The sequence below is a fragment of the Styela clava genome, chromosome 3 (genome assembly GCF_964204865.1).
Source record: "Styela clava chromosome 3, kaStyClav1.hap1.2, whole genome shotgun sequence".
In the NCBI taxonomy this organism is placed as follows: Eukaryota; Metazoa; Chordata; class Ascidiacea; order Stolidobranchia; family Styelidae; genus Styela; species Styela clava.
The window spans coordinates 24,356,774-24,377,188 of record NC_135252.1 but is presented as its reverse complement, the minus strand read 5'-3'; the positions used below and the strand labels follow the sequence as shown (position 1 = coordinate 24,377,188).

At 36.5% G+C, this 20,415-nt stretch overlaps 1 protein-coding gene across 1 annotated transcript; it reads left to right on the top strand.

Moving 5' to 3' along the window:
• The first annotated feature begins 11,517 nt into the window (after positions 1–11,517).
• LOC120342769 (uncharacterized) lies at positions 11,518–13,704 on the top strand. Its single transcript, XM_078111199.1, has 6 exons — positions 11,518–11,665; positions 11,837–11,895; positions 12,070–12,085; positions 12,288–12,338; positions 12,725–12,954; positions 13,317–13,704. Exons 1-6 carry the CDS (start codon positions 11,596–11,598, stop codon positions 13,503–13,505), a joined length of 615 nt encoding a protein of 204 aa, XP_077967325.1. The 5' UTR covers positions 11,518–11,595; the 3' UTR covers positions 13,506–13,704.
• Positions 13,705–20,415: the final 6,711 nt, after the last annotated feature.

Sequence of the window (20,415 nt, the reverse complement as noted above, 5' to 3'; positions counted from 1 at the left end):
GTCCGATTTTGGTCAGGCAAAACATTACAGGAATACATTTGTGTTAGTGTGCTGTAGGGCTCTCGAATTGTATAGTTCTTATGTATGCGTTGTAAACTTATGGTTATTGAATTTCCGGGAACCTCTTATATTCAATTTCGCACCAGGATTGTGGAACAAGCTGTAATGCGTTCATTATGTTCGTTTTCACACAAAACTGAAGAATTTATTTAGTTACCAGATGTGCGCTACGAAACTCATTTTCTGGGCGTTTTCATGGTTTCGTCTCACGGCCCATATCCGTGGTAAGGATCTACAAGTGTTTAATAATTTACTTATACATTTTTCAACAACGTCTTAGCATAACTTAACTAATAATAACTAAACAGGGCTATGGAAAGCCTGCCCAACTCAGCGCAAGGTCGAGCAGAAATAACTAATATTCATCCGCTCGCTAACAGCTGGTTTAATTCAATTGTTACGTCATGCAGAAGTCATTGTTCAGTGCCGAAAATGTAGAGAATATAGGACAGATCGTAGCACATATTTCTTGTAGTAAAAGCGTCTTTTCCGTAAAACGTGCAACTTTTGGAAGTGGGAACAAGGCAATATTTGTTACTAAATTTTTAAGGAACATTTTAAAATCATTTTCAGGTAGTTACCTGATGTGCGCTACGAAACTCACTTTCTAGGCGTTTTTCAGGGCCTCGGCTCGCGGCCTACATCATTTAATGACACATCAGACACGTTTCTAAAAACCTACTAATATATTGTATTTCATATTTTTAAAGGTCTCGGTAAAAGTATTGAATAAACGCTGAGTTTGCTGCTTGCGGCATATTGCAAAGGTATAGGCGGAGTATTGTCAATCACTGGTCTGCGCGCAGAGAAAAGCGATTTCATCATGACGAGGGAGAAGAATAATTTAACAACAACAACATAATATTGAAACAATCGTTATGTACACTGATGTGTCCAACAAGTTATAACAGGATAATGTTTTTTCTAGATTGTAGAATGTTGTTAGCGGTTCTACACGATAATGCCAATATTGGAAGGCCCGAGGATGAATGCCTCCAATATGAGATCCTCTATCCAAGGGGGAAATGGGGCAGTACATAGTTCGAAGAGTACGCTTTAAGGCAGTGGTTTCCAAACTGGGGCACTTTTGGGGGTAGTTTGGATGTTCACTTTCTCAACAATTTCTTTTATTTTATCCACGCTTTTTGCCGGACTCGGAAAAACTGAACGTGCATCATCCGCCTATAGTCACGGAGCATTGTTACATCACAATTTAGTCAGTCGCGAAGTTATTAGGGAGAGAACAATACCGTACAGATTATATGCCAAATATGAGGCGATCGCAAGGTTCAACAGGCGACAGCATTATATCGTTGAAAACCGGTAAGTCGACAAGTTTTCTATAATCTGGAAGTTGGAAGCGAGGGTGTGAACGGTCTTCGCTGTTATTGCAGCTGCACTGCAGTTTAATCCTGTGCAATTTGAGAACTGTTGAGATGTCTTCAACGAAAAGAACTGTTTTAAAATTCGTAAGTGTCATTGAAAATTCTATTGAAAAGTTGCAATGTGTCATTTGCTGTAAAGTACTTACCCAGGAAAGCATGAAATCGAGCAAACTGGAGAAACACTTTAGGTCTTGTCATGGCGACTTGGCAAGAAAAACGGTCGATTATTTCCAACGAAAATCTCATATTTAAAAAAATCGACGTTTCAATTCCAGGGAATGTGGGCACGTCAAAGCAATCCGGCATCGGAGGTATCGTCGCGTTGCCTTCCGGATATCCAGGGCGAAAAATCTTCACATCATCGGCGAGGAACTGATTAAGCCCTGCTTATTTGATGCAACAAATTCAATATTGGGGAAGCTGCAATCTACGAAAATGAAGATAAATTCGCTTTCAAACAACACCATCAAAAATCTTATTCTGAAGTGACGACATCTTACAGCAAATAGTAAAAAATTTAAGGACCAGTCACTCCACTGTTCGCTTTACAAGTGGACGAATCTACAGATGTTTCCTCCTTTGCCTAATTACTAATTTACTCTCGATTCATTTCCGAAAACGACATCAAAGAGCAATATTCATTTTTGGAACCTCTTCCAACTACATGTAAAGGGTAAGACGTCATCAAAATTGTGAAATTGTTTTTCGAGAAACATGTGCTCGATTGGGAACAACTTGTTGGCATCTGTACAGATGGTGCCCCTTCTATGATTGGGTACAACTCGGGCTTCAAAGTGCTTCTCAACAATGAAGCTCTTCGTGTTTTGTTCACTCATTGCATGATCTACCGCTTTCCTTTGAAAATTGTTAATTACATTTGTGAAAATGAAACAACGTCAAGAATATTTGCAGCGCTCTGTGAAGTAGTTTGTATCAATTTTAAGGTGCCTTTGTTACACACGGAATCACGCTGGAAGGTTTCGAATCGTTTGCTCCAGCTGCGAGATGAAGTAACTATGATACTTGAAAGGGGAGGAAGAACAAAAGTAACATATATGTGCAATCAAACGAAAAACAATGATTTTTTTGTTAAATGTGGCTTACTTGAGTGATGTTCCTGCCGAAGTAAATTATTTAAGAGTTAGAGATTCCATTTCTGTGGAAGGAGTTATTGAGCGATTGGTAATTGGATTTAAAGATGGCGATACTAAAAAGTTTGCAAACAATTGGTACGGACGATAGGCATGATTTTTCTATGTTCAGATGCTATCAGATTCGTTACGTTTCCTCAGCAAGGTTTGGGAAAGAAACTTAATATCTTACTGAAAAAAAAGTCGTAGATCATAATAAACCGTAAATATGTAGTATTTGGTTAGTTTTTCAAACGTTTATAAAAGCAAGCATTCCCAGGTATCTGAAAAGCAAGATAAACAACTTCCAGATAAACGTACCAGCTATTCCTGGTAGACGCAAAAAAAGAAAATACAGGATGCTGCAGGGGTTCAGGAAGGAGGAGGAAACTTTGAATTACCGTTTACAGCCAAATAATTGTGACGGCATTAGGCAAATTTCCAGTTTGGAATGAGGTAAATTCCGTGGAAATCGAATTTGTATGCAATAAAATAAAATTATTTCAAACTTTCCGATACCGTGGGTAAAACGTCTGAATTTGCCATTGAATAGAAGATTAAAATAAAAACTGATTACAGCAAAATAATTGTGTTGACATAATATACGGAGATTTTTCGAACTTCGAAGGTGGTCAATATCTTGCCACCGACTGGTGAGTATGTGACCAGATAAAAGCAATCACTTAATCTTTGTCGTCTGCGGCCTGGTTAGCTCAATCCAATTGTCATTGCTTTTACAAACGTAGAATTATATTGGGTGAATTTCGATCTCGACTTGAAAAAAGAAATCGCGATCCCGGTATGTTCCTACTAAAATGTGTATTCCTGCTCTGTCCCTACTTTTACGTAGGGACGTTACAATGTCAGTGTTCAAAAAATTTTCTCTTTTAATCAGGTGAACACTCATTATTTTTGGTTAGATATTTTACATCATAAATCCGACACATCCACATTTACAAATTTTTTACCTTTATACAATCTAAAGTTGGTAAAAAGTGGCTGATGCCATTTTGGCCTTTGGGGGATCGGACGTATATTTGGCAAGCTCTGTGGCGTGATTGTGATGTCACGCATTTTTGAACGGCGCAGAAAGATTAGATTGACAACAATGAACCAGCACTTAAGGAATATCAACAAGTAAAGGCCGAAATATGAAATTACATGGCAGCATAAAGGCAACATACGGACATCATAACAGAATCGAAAGATGAATACATCAGGGATTGATTCAGATATTTTATTTTGTGACAGAGTATGATATATTGCTATTTCTCGAAATTCCGCTTGAATACTGAGTATTCAACTATATATGTGTAAATAGTTTGCAGTGTAACTTACAGTGTAACATTATTAAACATTCATTTAGTGGCATATTTTTGATTTGTTCTCTCTGTGTGTATACCGGTACTGTTTTAACAATGTTGGCCGCGTCAATGTATCAATTAGGCTACAGACCTGCTCACGTGTGATTAGTGTTTTTCCTAATAATTGCTTTTATGAGTGTCCGCACACCGAATTTGCCGCCATGGTTTTGCGTTTGTTTGTATATTAAACCACTTATCACCTTTTCCGCAATGCCCAATCTAGCAATCAGTGTAGTTTTTCATGGCTTGTTTTTTCTTAAAGCTTTCATGGCTTCATGAGTATGACTATCGTCGCAAATTTATTACATTCCACTCCCCACATTATCTTTGCATGAGGTTGTGGGTATTGGTCATTATCAACGTAATTGTTGAAAGAGAGTACAACAGCCCGAAAGTTTATTACTATCGTGTATTTTGTTTGTTAAGTTTGGCCCAAGCCTCATTTAATTGGGCTTGTGTTTTTGTGTGCGTGCTGGTGGGCAGGCACATGAGATACTTCATGTTTTAAACTTTTTTGTAGGTTTTGCTTGCCCTCCAGAATTCTCCATTTTTAATTTAGGTTCGTTATGGAGTTTTCGAAATAAACTATCTATCTATCTATCTAGTTCCGCTTGTTAGTACCAATGACGAATCGGCCCTACACAGTGCTTCCACATGCTCTCTCCAGGATTCAAGGCATGTGTTTCGTGTCACAGTTTGGTCCAGGGGTGTGCAACCTTTATTACAGAAGGGCCACATACAAGTAACTGGGTGAAGCAGCGGGCCACGCCTTTATTTAAGATAGCGTTTCTAGTAGTTGCAGAAACCAATTTTTTTTTTCATTTTTTATTGAGCGCACAACATTGTTAGGGGTCCTTGCCGAAATGATGAGTTAAAAATGGATAGATTACTGCTTTTCAGACTTAAACAAATTCCGTGTGAAACATCATTCGAAAATTGCACTTCTCCGCATGCCGCACAATTTTTCCTTGCGGGCCGCAGTTTGCATATCCCTGGTTCAGACTTTACTGTGTTGTATAAATCAGAAACCAAAAGATTCCGGATTGGTTAACTATCGATACGGCAACTGTAAAAAACTTGAAGTATCAAACACAACTGAAAATCGACCAGTGCCGACATCCAGGCCAGTGCCGAATGAAGAGGTAGAAATAATCTCGAATCGACTACAACAAGCTCAACTTGAAAAATCAAAAACTGAATGAGTGAGTGTTGATATTCAAGACATGGCATGTTAATAATATCAAAGATATAAAGGGTAAGTTAAAGAATTTGATAAAGTAGATGAAACTAGCTTTGCCAATATTCAATGTCAACATCTTGCAGACGCACCATTGGGGAATGAATAAATAGTAAATATGAATTATCTTGCTTCGCTTTGCCTAATCATAATTCCATTATCATCGGAAATCACACAGAACGTATTTGAAAAAGAATGAACTATTGCAGACTATATAGATCGGTATGCAGGCTGCCCACGTAGGCCTTGATGCAATAGGAAACGAGCCTTGGTCGTGAAATGTAGAAATAATATACCAAGATTTTTTAAGTAAACATAATTAATTCATATATTTTAAGGCCCTAAAACGTAACTTGTTTAAAGAGAATTATGCGGTGCCCGTTGCGTATCGTTAGATTTATACTGTTACCGCCCTATGTAGATCTGGCGATCGTAGCGACTACGTGAACCACTTGCACGTCTGCCAAATATTAAACAATCGAAGACGCAGTAAATGATATAGATGTCGCTGCATTGGTTAGAGAAATGGAATATTTGGGGTCGCTGAGAGGAATGAATACAGGTTTGCGAATGTGTATGTACTTTAGAGTAGAGTCATACATCTAAAGCAGGGGTGGGCAAGGCTTTTCGACAAGGTGCCAAAAATGATGCCCACCTAGTCTGACGGGTCATGTAAGTGTGACGTAGAACAGGGGTTCTCAAACTTTTGGTGTTGCGGAGCCCTTGAAAAGGTTGACTATTGTTCACGGAGCCCCAAAAGAAATGTTGAAATTGTTAGTTTCAGATTAATATTCCTGAGTAAGTTAAAAGTACTTTACTTAATTTAAATGCTAAACCTTTTTTAATAGGGTTAATACAAGTCATAAATAAATCTAAATTTCAAAGATAAATTATATATACTAAAGCTGTAAACTTGACAAGCATAATAATAAATTAGGGGTCGAATCTTTTCCCTTTTGACATTTTCGGAAGACTTAAAAGGTCGCTAATAACGTGCGCGATTGCATTTTGTTACAATCGCCGATTGTTTTCGTCAGCATGGCGTGTTTTTAAACATCTTTACGCCGGTGTTTATTCTCGACGAAATGCTAAAAATAATAATAAAGAGGTAAATCCGCAACTTAAATTTCTTGATTGAAAAACGGCATTCTAAAATATTAAAACTTAAAATGGAAGATCACACTATAAGTTTGGTTTTTAGCAGACTCACGTCAGATTAAAAACGCTTTTATAGGCATTGTAAATCACAAAATTTGGTATTATGTTAGGTTAGGGTTGCGAAATCGTAACACAGTCAATTGTTCGCGCGATGTACCTTTTTTTATTCTGAAACATAACGACGGAGCCGCATGCAATAAAATGAATTTCAATCATTCGTATTTTGCCCAGACCTTGTGATTTTTTGAACGGCGATATCTTGCATAAAAATAATCTCGAGTGCGAAAGAACAGATCAAGTTTGACAAATCCCAAGATCGCAAAAATACGACTCCAATTTATTTATAGTTGACAGTTTGTTTTATGTTATTTTAGATTAGTATATTCTTTCATTTTAGTAATCCTAATAGTACTCTCGAATCAAACGTGAGTAACGATGAGCACAATTAAATTATTACGACAAGACAATTTTAATGCTTGCATCGTTCATGAATTGAATATTTTACGCAACAAAAATCTCGTTATCCGATTTTTCTAATCGCGAAGAACGTTTCACGGAAATTTCGAACCCCTCTCTTAAGAATCCTGGCTGCGCTCCAGCTTATAAATAATGTCAATTTTTAATTCCGCCTTTTTGCCTTATTTCGAGGCTATATTGTTGTCAAATTTTATCAAAGCTTCTTTGAACAACTACAAAATTAGCCAAGTCAGTATTTTGAAATATAATCGAATAGCTCGCGAAGCCCCTGGGTTTCTTTCGCGGAGCACTGGGGCTCCGTACGGAGCACTTTGAAAACCTACGACGTAGAATGTTGAATTTTATGAACAATATTTACAAAGCAAAAGTGGAAACAACAAACCTCGTGCCAAAACTAAATTTAATCGCAATCTCAACAAATTCCTTGAGCTGTTTTTTAGTTAAAACATCAAAATTCAGTTTAGATTTTAGTTTGGTTGTGGCAGCATCAGGCGGGCCAGAATGAATTACACAACGGGCCGGATTGTTACTTATCGATCTTAAGATTGGTAAGTATGTTGATAGGTGTTAGATGAACGCGATATCTCACGAAGGCAAAGTTGAATCTGCTCCAAATTTTGCATGTGCATTCATCATATCTCGGCAAGAAGCCTATTGATTTTGATGAATTATGTCGTATAATTAGCGAGTAATTAATTAATTAGTGATGAGACACGCGGTGTCACTATAGAGTCATGAATCGAAACCGCAGTTTCGATCGATAAGTCGTCGGTCTCTGACCGATATTCTCGTTTTCTCAATTTTTGTTGCATTTTTTGCGCTTTGTAATAAAGAAGAGAACGAGAATATCGGTCGGAGACCGAAGACTTATCGATCGAAAGTTAGGGAAACCCCATAACGGAAACTGCGGTTTCGATTCATCCGCTCTTACTCCATAGTGACACCGTGTGCCCCATCACTAATTAATTAATAACTTGCTAATTATACGACATAATTCATTCATAATCAATAGGCTTCTGGTCCGAGATATGATAAATGCACATGCAAAATTTGGAGCAGATGCAACCTCGCTTTCGTGAGATATCGCCTGCATCAAACAAACAGTCAGACATACCTATCAACATACTTATCGTGATCGATAAGTAATAATAAAAATTCAGGTTTCGCTATAGAGATAGACGAAGAATTAAACTTCTACTACGTTCAAAAGTATCACAAAATATCTATGAAGTAATAAATGACGCAGCAGCGCCCTTGTGGGTTTAACTGTGCGTTCATGAACCGTAACAAAAATTGCTTAATAATATGAATAAGCAAAAAAAGAATGCGACTCGTTGTCCATAGCAAATTTATATTGATCGTGTAGCACAAAAAATAAACTGTAATTCATGTTGTATAACATATTTTTAATGTGCTTTCCGTGGAAAAAACGAGATGCAATTTGCGGCCTCAGAATGCATTTTGGAAGGGCATGGCTGAACTAGATGAAGCAGAGGCAAATGAATGGAAAGCAAAGTTATTAGGAAAATCTCTCACAGCCATACGGACCAGACTTAGCAGAGGCAAATTGAGGAAATGAAATGCAAAGCGAATATGAAAATCTCTTACAGCCGCACGTACTAGATAAAGCAGATGAAAATAAAATGCAAAGTTATTATGAAAATCTCTCACATAACAGCGTACTAGATGTAACAGAGGCAAATGAAGGAAATAAAATGCTAAGTGATTATGAAAATCTCTCCAGCCATACGGACCAGATGAAGGATATGCAAATGAAGGAAATGCAAAGCGATTATGAAAGTATCTTACAACCATACATACTAGATGAAGCCGAAGCAAATGAAAAAAATGCAAAGCGATTATGAAAATCTCTCACAGCCATACGGACCAGATTAAGCAGAGGCAAATGAAGGATATGAAAAATGAATATGAAAATCTCTCATATACGTCATACATACTAGATGAAGCCGAAGCAAATGAGAGAAATGCAAAGCGGTTATGAAAATTTCTTACAGCCGCACGGACTAGATGAAACAGCGGCAAATGAAGGAAATAAAATGCAAAGCGATTATGAAAATCTTTTACAGTCATACGGAACGTATTAAGCAGAGGCAAATGAAATACAAAGCGAATATGAAAATCTATCACATACGCACGTACTAGCTAGATGAAGCCGAGGCAAATGAAGTAAATGCAAAACTATTTTGAAAATCGCTTACGGCCTCAACAATTTTTATTAGTCTGTCAGATGAAACAGGTTTGGTTAGCTCATAAAACTGTGTTTCTTTCACCATTCTAACAGGTAAATATAGCAAAATTAACAAAACGGGATGGGATCGGTTACGGCTTCCTCCAACGTCAATTCCATACATCTGAAACAAATAACTGGTCCAACATGGAATGGTAACCTAGAGGCCGTGATAAGCTTTATGATTAAGCCGTATTGTCGGCTTTCCCTCGCGAACTGCTTTTTTCCTTGGCCTTCCGAGTCAAGTTTCGTAACTAAATTATCATATGACGCTCTAATCGCTCAATATTTCAAGATTAATCGTATAATTTTACCTCCATATTGGTTAACACGGCGGGTAAATACGGTACAAATCTGATAAGTCCGGTGATGAATGCGATGAAAAAAAAGTAACGAGGTCAAAGTGTATTAGAAATTGATAAAAGGGTCTCATGTAGTTTCGTACCTAACATACTTCTAGTGGGCGTAGCATAACAATTTATATATTGCAATTATTTGCGTCAATTTTTCTCACATATTCTTCTGATCATGACTCGTTTCTCATTATATAGTAAACGCCAATATATCCCAGACCAACATACGGTGCTAATTTTGGCAGTTTTATAAATTTGCTCAAGTTGTGGTTAATAATATAGCCAACGTATCAGTCTAAAGCGAACAAAAACGACCACAGAACATTAGCCGAGATGACTTATCGGAATCGTTTCCCCGTTCACCTGAATTTGACCATATTTTACCGCCTCAAGTATTTTGCGTGGCGATCTCAATATCATTGCGTGTAGTTCCGTAGTACCCGAGCTATGAATAAATATAAATAAAACTGGAGGGCGATCTAGAAGTGTGTGTATCAATATGGAGGTAACTAATATAGTTCGCCTACTTTACATCAAGGTGTGTAAAAGGGACCAAAGGACATATTCACTTGGCTAACACACACACACAGTACCCGATATCGTAAAATGAACTAAAATAAGAAAAATTAGAATAATAGTATGGCCTAACCCCAACCTGGTACACAGACTACGGGAGCTGCGCTTTGCACTTTACCCAAGACTTGGGTGAAAGTTTCCCCGGGGAGGATATTGCAATTTTATGATATCAGGCAAAAATAATTGTTTCCACTTACATCTATTGTGTAATCGCCCGAACAATCAAATTTTTTCAAGAACGAGATCCACATCGGGCTATAAATTCCCAACTCGAATATAATTATATTTGAATACCCACACAGTGTCGCATTTACATCCATATGCGGCGCACTGGGTACTAAAATAGACGAAATACTGACCAAAACCATATGCAACACAAAGAAATTTTCAAAGCATAAATGCCAAGATGGCGGCGATCAATTGATCCGGCGGCGAGACAACGCAAAACGAAAGCGAAGATCGTTCTATGTATTTCCAGTTTAATGATTGCACCCACGGTTATTTGAACCCATACTAACCCTAACCCATGGATGTTAGCACCCGCATATAGATTTAACCCGCGGATATACACATGGGTTCAAATGTACGGTCACCGCTTATTCATTTTTTTTTTCTATAAACGAGCTACAAATATGGACGGTCTTCTTTTCATATTTTTGAAATTTTTCAAAGGCCGGAATGTGATCTAACATTTTAAAGATATTTCAATCTTAAATTTTTTAATAAAAGAAGCGTTTGAGCGGCGGTTGTTGAAGACAATTTTATGAAGCTATATTTTTATTTTATGAACTTGCCCACAAAATTTTCATGTCGAGAAAATGCAAAATGAGTATGCAAACTCATTGCGAATAAATTTCAGTTTCAGTCAAATCGATGTAAATTTTTATGTAGCAACGGGAAATGACGTAAATGGATGTTGCGTAAAATAGAGCGATTGAATTAGAAGGCGTTAGTGATAAAATGCTTGAATAGCGAGACGGTTTGAAGAAATAGTCAGGAGATCTTGACGTATGCATACTGCAGTAATTATAAATTAACAAGAATGTGATAGTTGTGCCGGAAAGAAGTTTCAATGAAAGGTTGTCAGAATGATGTTTAGTGGTCAGAAAAGCAACGTACGATTTATAATTTCCAGGCTAGTTCGTTGGGTCACGCGCAACCCATGCAGGGTTATCCAAATTTTAGAGTCATGTACTTTAAAATCAGAAACCTCCGAGCTTCATTTGTTTTTTTGAGGTGGCGCTCCAACTTATATAGTACATCTCCTATTACTGCATTTTCCCAAAAAACTTGCTTAGGGCAAATACCAGAAAAATGCCGGGAGCTCCCGAAGTATGTGAACCAAGATGGCGTACACCGGAACGTAGTATGTGTACCAGGTTAGGGTTGGGCCATAACCTCAGGTGCAAATTCTACGGGAGTCACTTGGCTAGTCCCCGAACTCGTAATAGCATCTTGGTTCACACACTTCGGGAGTACTTAATGCTGATTAATACAGATAACTATGGCAGTGCTGACTGAACCTATGATACCATTGAATATTTTTACAGATATTCACATCCTAGCTAAGCATTTAGTTGCGTTATCAAACCTTCCTAGAAGCAAACATGGACCTCTTCGAAATACTTTTCTTTATCTCTCTCATCTGTGGCTTGCTTGCGGAGCTAAAAGTTCCAGGTAAGATTTGTTCCGATCACAATTAATAAATAAATGTTGCAATACTGTATTTTACCTCTGGTACCAGGAATTCTAAAATACCGAAGATTCCTGAATCATTTCAAAAAATATCACACTCAACCAAAGCAATATTATTGGCACAAGATGAACTTTCACGTTTTATTTTGACAGCTGGATCCTGCGTTTCCAAGATCGTGAATGGGAAACTCGTCCAAGTTGGCGATTGCAAGGTGAAATTATGTTGCTATTTTTTTTTACTCTTGGAGCTGCTATATTTGGAAAAAAAATTTTTTCTGAATTATCTATCCCAATTTTCAATCCGACTTCTGCATGTCACGCAACTAATATATCTTACCTGTTATATTCACTTTACTAATCATCTGTATTTTTTATTTATTTCACAGAAAGACGATGGATCTGGTGAGTTCGCTCTACTTCTGATAAAAATTACGTAATGGCGCAAAAATATTCTCGGCGTGTAACATAGTTAACTTATACAGTGGTTACAAAGTTGTTATGGTCGTCGATGAACAAAAAACTGTGGACAATATATTACTGTATGATGAAAACTGATTCAAAACGCTTCCCCTTCGCACAAATAAAATATGTCATTTATTCACAGAAATCGCCAGATTGATCCAGAAGAGTCTTGAAGAAAAGAAAAAAGCTGAAAGTAATTTATATTTGTGTTTTTTGATTTATAATTTGACTATATAATATTCTACACCCGTCAAAGCATTGGTATTTAATTTACTGGAAAATCCAAGTATTGGATCCCGAATTGGCACTGGGTGATTAACAAAACCCCTAGTCGGTTACGACTTCGCTCACCAATCATGTATATAAACTTGATAGCTATTATGACATTTGAAACAAATTTGTTAAGTCGTTTTTTCGTCTTATAGACTCCTCTCTCCAAAATTAATAGATTACAGTGTTTCCAAAATTTTCTATTTTTAGAGAAAGTCTCATTGAATAAGAAAATCTTAATCCCGATTGTTAAAATATTCTGAAATTTTGATATAAAAGATTCAATGATACCAATATTATTGTTTTAAGTTAAATGTGACGTCACATACAATTCCAAATGCTTCCGAGCAGTGATGTATGGTACAAGCAACGTCACCTTCAATGACGCTCAATCGATTTGCAAATCAACGAACAATGGAAAACCCGCAAATATGTATGACCCCACGAATTACCAGTTGCTGGTCTCCTATCTACACACACTGCTCCCTGCTGGTGGGGGATTCATCAACATCTGGACAGGAATGAAGTATAGTCATCAGGTCAAGTGTTTGTGTAATTTTGGAGTATTTGACAGTGCTGGGTTTAAATCTCCAAACTTCGAGTCACAAGTCACGGTTCACGCGAGTTCCAAGTCGAGTAAATCACTGAATTAAGACTCTGTGGCGCTTAGTTGCGTCCGCGTCATTTCGTTTAATGGCTTGCAAAGATCTCGGAACCAGCTGTTCTTATGAATCCGTGTGGCTGTCGAGTAAAGTTTAGTTTTTACCCATATTCATGTAGTTACCTTACCACCATACCTCGTCTATAATGAATACCTTTACTATAGCAAGCAGTTTTTTAATTCTTCATTTAATATTTCAGTTGCATTTCAACTAACTGTTTATTTATTTAATTGTTACAGAGCAATCTGCTTTCGCTGTCAAGTGGAGTGTCATTCACTATAGAAAAAGAAGTGTGGATTTTTGGGTATCCCTCATCCGATGCATTGCAAACAAATGTTATTGTTAGGGTATCGAACGATCTTGGTAATAGTGGATTACTCAATGGCGCACCATCCTGGACAATCCACGGTGTCATCTGTGAAATATAAACCAGATCAAAACCTACCAGAACTTTGTTGACGGACTGAATGATATAAACGACAAAGAGTTCTTGCTTTCCATTATTTGCTTATTATATATTATTCCTTTACTATTATCAATCCATGCCTTGAAATTCGTCACCTTGTCTATTGAAACTTTTCCTCAGAAAATAAAATTCATAGCTGTCTCGATGTGATTTCTGTATATAACCAGTCATGAAATACATATTGATTCGATCTCTTTGTTGTTGTTTATTTCAGTTTATGGGAAACTAACAGAAAACCAAATGAACCAAAAAAATTATTTACCCATGCATAAAATAACCACGCCTACCTTACCTATTAATATCACGGGTTAGGGCAAGTATATAAGAGAGAGAATTTCTAAAGAAAAACAAGTTCAGTATGACTGTAGTTTAGTAGCTTTGCTTCAGATCCACGTTAGGTTTGGGTGAAGGAACAATTATGCTAGGAAGCGAAGAAAACATCATTTGGAATAATTATCCTTTTCTAAGGTTCACGCGACACGTTATTCAACACACTTCTCTGCCTGCAGTGGCGTGTCTAGAGGAGACCAAAGGGGCAGTCGGCCCGGGCATAACATTATAGGGGTGAGTTTGTTGCTTAGTTTGATGATTTAAATAACAAGAGAGCTGTGCTCAAATATATGGACACGTCACAAGTCTTTCGAATTGACTGTATTAATATTAATATAATAATAATTTATACATTATAAACTACATGAACCGTACAGATGTGGGAGAGCTACTAGTGCACATAACTAGTTAAGGATCCAATGAAGCTGTAATAAATAAAGTAGTTTTTATGCAGTGAGAAATGGGAAAAAAGTTCCAAAATAGACAAAGGTTAGAAACCATTAAAATGTTATGTTAAAGAGGATTACAATTGTTTCAAAAGATTTCTAAGTTTGCTCATGTATGAATACATCTAAAATGATTCATGTTTAATAATGCAGATTCATTAATTTAGGGACAAAATAGAATGTTTTTGACTAATCGACAATTTTTTGCTTTCATAGTGGTACTAATTATGCAATTTTCTTTAATAACATTTTAGTTATTCTGTTATCCTATAAATAATATTTCTGAACATAAAGCCAACGATTCAACAATTTTCCAACTTTTCATCAATAAATATAAAAAATTTTTGCAGAAACATTCCATCTCCACCCTGAAGACGTGAATAAACTTTAAAATTGAAAATTTTTTGTATAGTATTGATAATAAATAAAGCACTTGCATGATATGAAAATGACAGCAAAGTTATTCAGTTCCAAGATGACAATTAATCCTCAAAAAGTATCCATTCTGCTGTTTTTATTAATCAATACTGTGATCTGTCGACAAGGCATGCTCGTAAACGACGTAAAGGTTCAAATTTCAATAATAACCAACCATATTGGAGTTTCTGTACCTTAGCTGTCAAATTCAGGAGCTGAAAGTGATGAAACCGCGACCTATTCTATCGTAGTGCAAGATTAAAAATATATATATTTAAAACATGTCGCAATGCGCCAGTCATCCTTATAGATAGGATGGCTTACACATAGCCATAGGATGATGAAACTCTTGGCCCTTGCAGTTAATGTCTGTAACAGCGGTTCCCAAAATGTGTGTCACGTGAATGAACATAATTTTGTTGAACAGAACTAAAGTATGATTTATTGTTTCACATTAAATGTTTTATTGTTTGTAATTTATATTCTGTGCATATTAATCAGTAAATTCATTTTACCTTTCTAAGTCGTTTACTTTCTATTATGTAGTGTTTGACTCTATTGTTACTCAACAATAAAGATAGCCAATACTTGCTGCAGTTAATTTATATTCTGAATCAACCAAGTTAAGCAAACATTAAAATTAATTAGTTATAATTACTGCTTAACCTTCTATTAGGTGCAAAACACTCCAACTCAAGGTTTTTTTTTATAATTTTTTGGGCAGCATTTGACATACTCTTAAGCGCCATAACGCTAAATAGAACTCTAACATATGCTTTTAAAAAATCATGAATGAATTTTTAAGGCTGATTGACAATTTAAAACGAAGTGATATTGAATATGATGGTGGTTCAATTGTCTTGCATTTATCCAATCAAGCTCTGATAATTATTAAGTTTGATTTATTTGGAAGTTAGAAAAAATAACTTGGAATAATTGTTCAAACTTAGTGAATATTTAATATTTTTTCGAATTTGTCAACATAGTATAATGTGTGCTGTAGACATTCGAAGTTTTGACGATATACATTAGATTTAATGTCTGAAATGCTCTATTTGTCACCGTGCTCCTAAAACAAAAGTGATTGTCTTTTTCGTTTAGTAAAGATTTTACTGCCTTGCTTGCAATTGAAAGTTTACAACCGAAAATGGGCAAATTAAAAAAGTCGAATGTTACAGTTATTCTAAGTAAATAAATTACTGATGACCAGTACTTGATTGCTCGATAGGTTTCTTTAAACGATATTTTTGGTAATTGCTGTTCTGTAAATGTCACTTGAGAGTTTCACTGTGTGAAAGAAGTCTAATTCTCACTGCTAGTTCATGGGAATGTTCTGGTTAATAAGCCTCGTGCTGCAGGATGTAAAAGATATTGGTGTGTGTGTGCTGGTTTGGAATGAAAGTTTCAGTTTGTTATTTATTAGGTGAACCATTGTATCTAGAAATGATACTTTTGTGTATTTGAAACTGAATTTACTAATGGATAAATGGTAGAAAAGTCGGTATATGCTATAAAATTGTCTGTTTTAGCAAACGCGTATCCACGGTTATAGTTTCAGAAAAAATGGAAATTTCAGGTTTTGAAACCACCGTTTTTAAAAATCTAGGCTGCGCGCCCCTTTGTGGGGCAAATACGATAAGGTAAAAATTATGAAAAAATACATTTTTGTTACAATTAAATTCACTATGACATGCAAAACACTTTTATCATAATAACTGTTATTTCTGGGTTGTTTTTAATATACAGTGATACACCTCGTTAGTCAAACATAATTCGTTGGGAATTGGTGTTGAACCACCTATTTGTTTGAGAGTATCCGAAAAGCAAGTCGGAGCTTTTCAGGACAAAAGTTCTCAAGATTCTTGGCAGTATAAATATTTGTCCCGCCACGCTGAAAAAGTCAGCAAAATTGGAATTGGCCTTGCATGTTCGGAAGAAAGGGTACGCAATTAGTTTCCTGAGTACGATAAAAGACAATGATATCGCAGCACCATTAGCAGCTACAACTGCGACGAATTGGGGTTTCCTCTGTAGAGAAAGTCAAGAAAATTGTATAAAAAGCAATTAAGAAAAATCCAGCTATCACATCAACGCTTAGCGCCATGTACAAACACAGTTATCACACTGCAGATAGTCTTTAAGCTGGAAGCATAAATCACAGATTCTTTTGGGCTTGTAAAATATATGTTGGTTCCCAAAGTTGATTGACCGGGGGCCAAAGTTGGAAGCGGAAGGATATTCGCGCGGAGCGCCGCAATGGGCTGATACCGGTACGTATCAATGAATTGTTACAAATATACAGTACATGCTTGAACTGTGATAATGACGTAACAATTGTAGGTATCTAGAACGTTAAAAGATAAAAATACAAAGTGTTGGACTGTTTCACCCAAGTTCGGTGGCCCATTTTAAATCGTTGAGCGGGTCGTGGTTTAGGAACTACTGCCGTCAGAGATATGTTGTACCTGTCTGGGAGAAAAGTCGGAACTTTTCAGAATCTGGAGAGTATTTGTGGTATGAATACATTTGTCTTGCCATCGTGATAAAAATTTGAAAAGCAAAACTGGAGATGGCTATGGCATGTTCAGAAGAGAAAGTATGCAATTGGTTTGGCGAATACGAAAGTATGATAAAGACAATGATATCACAGCACAATCATCAGTATACAACTGCGACGAATTTGGTTTCCGCTGCAGATAAATTCAGAAAAAATTGCAATGAGTACCAAAGAAAAATCCAGCTACCACATCACCAAAACTAGTGGATCCCAGATCACAGCCTTTTCATGTATTAGAGCTGATGCCTTGGATTCGACGAATCGGGGTTCCTCCAGAAGAGAAAATCAAAAATCCAGCTATCATTAAATCCCAGATCACAGCCATTTTATGCATCAGAGCTGATAGAATCATACTACCACCGTACCTGGTATTTCACGGTGAAAGTGGATTCGCCCTGGATCTTACAGCTTGAAATCGTAACTTTGTTCACGAAATTATTTATGAAAAACAAACCGCACAATTACAAATGTTTTCTTTACAAAAATCAGGGTTGTGCATTCACTGTGCAACCTTTAATATAAGAGAACCAGATACAAATAACTGTGTAAAACCATGTCCCGCACCTCTACTTAACATAAGTTTTCTAGTAGTTACAGACTCAATAATTTTGGTTATTAATCTTGTGACATGCGTTGTTCGCTTTGCATAAGCTCACATTGCAATGCAAACAAAATGGAATTACTCGCACATATTAGATTAAAATATAAACTCTTTCCGCTGGCCGCACACCATTCAAAAGTGGCGCTTCTCCGCGTGTCGCACATGTTTACTTGTGGGGCGCAGGTTGCAAACCCCTAGTATAAAGCAATAAATGGATGCATGAGATACTGTTAAAATTGGGGAGTGATTTGAATAAGCCTTTGGCATAAAATTTGATAAATTCAAGATATTTGGAGAGGAGAGCGTAACTACATATGATTTATGAGATAATTTTATTTGGTTCAATAAATTTCTGTTTATCTTTTAAAATAGATTGTTTCGGACAAAATATTAGCACAGACTGGTAAGCATTTCAACCATGTTGAAAAGGTAAATGGAGAAATTCGCAGTAAAAGAACAAACACCCTTTCTCGATTACGACAAGCTAAACTACAACAACGAAAATTGGAGCAGCAACGATGTGCGTTTGTCCGATAAAAGATTATCAATATTTCAATACATCAAATGGAGGAAATCATAAAAAGAGTGAGTTTGTTTTGACGGATTAACCCATGGTTTCACAAACTTGATAAGGCAGAGGATGGGCTTACGTCAAAAATAAGGTTCACAAACAAGGGTTCATAGCCCAAAAAGTTTTGAAAACCTCGGGTATGTGTGGTTATGACAACCGTAGAGCGTATATTCGCTTCAATAATTTTCTGTTTATCTTCTTATGTAGATTGTTTTGGACAAATGAATTGCCACAACTGGTGATGTGAATTTGAACTCTCAGTAGTGGCCAATCAGGGTGGCCCGATTTCGCAGGGACAAAAAGAGATTTTGGAAGGGCGTTATTTTGAAGGCTTAAATTATTTGCCTTAAATTATTTGCCTAAATTATTTTTAATTATGCCTCGGGTACAAACGATTTCGCTCACGAGATTCGTGAACATGCTATCAACATATTTGAGAAACTGAAATAAGATAAAATTTAAATATTTATCTCGAGGGAGAGGAAAGTCGACCTAATCATGTGACAAACAACGACGGTAGTGGAGGAAGCTGTAACCACTATACTATACTCATGTATACTACTATATATAATAACGCCCGTTGAGGATGATTACCGGTAATAGTTATCTCTTTCTTTCTCATCTATTTATTCTGCTAGGTGACGACATAGAGTCAATTACCCTTTTTTCTGTATAAAAAAGCATGGTTTAAAGTGTTGCCACATATTGCCATTCTTATGTACATATTTCGATGTAAATGTCACTGCACATTGGCGTTTGCATATTATCTCACCTATTTAGAATTGTGTTAGGTATAGGCTAATGATCCACTTTGATGACCATTATTCCATTGAGATAATAATTTGTGATTGCAGTCTAGTGCCCTATCTTAATTGTCACTTTGCGCATATTGTGGCAACCTGTTATTGCGACAGTCTCTTGGTTCATCAGTGTTTGGTGAAGGAGCGTGATTTTTTATGCTGTAGCTTAATGTTAACTTATAGGAAAATTAGGATTGTATTCTATGCAGAGATGTGTTAGGATAGGGATTAGTCATTAGGTTTATACTTCAAACTGTTTTATTGTGCATTTAGTCACATCTGTGTATCTAATCAATTAGGGTTTGGAAGCATTGTAGTCCCAAACTATTTTGAATCACTTTACCTCACACAAGTGGCCACAATAGCACTTTATGTTGAGTGGAAAATAAAGCAAGTTCGTTTCGGAACTGTGTCTGGTTTTGTGCATGAGAAATTCAGCGGCTGTCAGGTCCAGTGCGTCCAAACCCGGAAGGCAAGCCCCCCATTACTGACTCATCAGAAGAATTCTTGACAGTTGACACCACAAATACCTGCTGATTGAAGTCAGGGTGTGGACATATATCTGCTTGTCAACCCAATCAACGCCTAATATATTTTTATTTACGCTAAAAATATAACACATTTTTTCCTGTCCATTTTGCTATAAGTTTATGATGAAAGTCAGCACGTCATTCAATAATGCATATTTGACCAAAAGTGTGCTTAACCAAATGAAATACCGAGGTAATGAAAAACAGAAATATTTAATCAATTTGACATGTCACAAATCACAATGTTTGATATGCTTATACTAGAGACCTTCTAAACACAACAATTATGAGGGTATATTCTCATCTAAACTTGTTACCATACCACCGGAATCACACGCCAAAAGACCAAGCCAGAAATTGTGATATCACAAAAACGCTGCGTGATATCACAATAGCAATATACTTTTATTTTGTTCGTGTGTAGCCCGATTAATGGATTTTAACGGAATTAATCTCCACCAGTCATATACTAACGGTGTATTCGGCCAAGTCGATTGTACCATCTACTTCTGTAGCGTGTTTGGCATCGTTGCTGAATGTATTTATTGATTGTTCGAAACAAAAGTCCGGTCAAAAGCAGTTGAATTGGGGACAACTGAAAAAAATATAGCAGCTGTAAA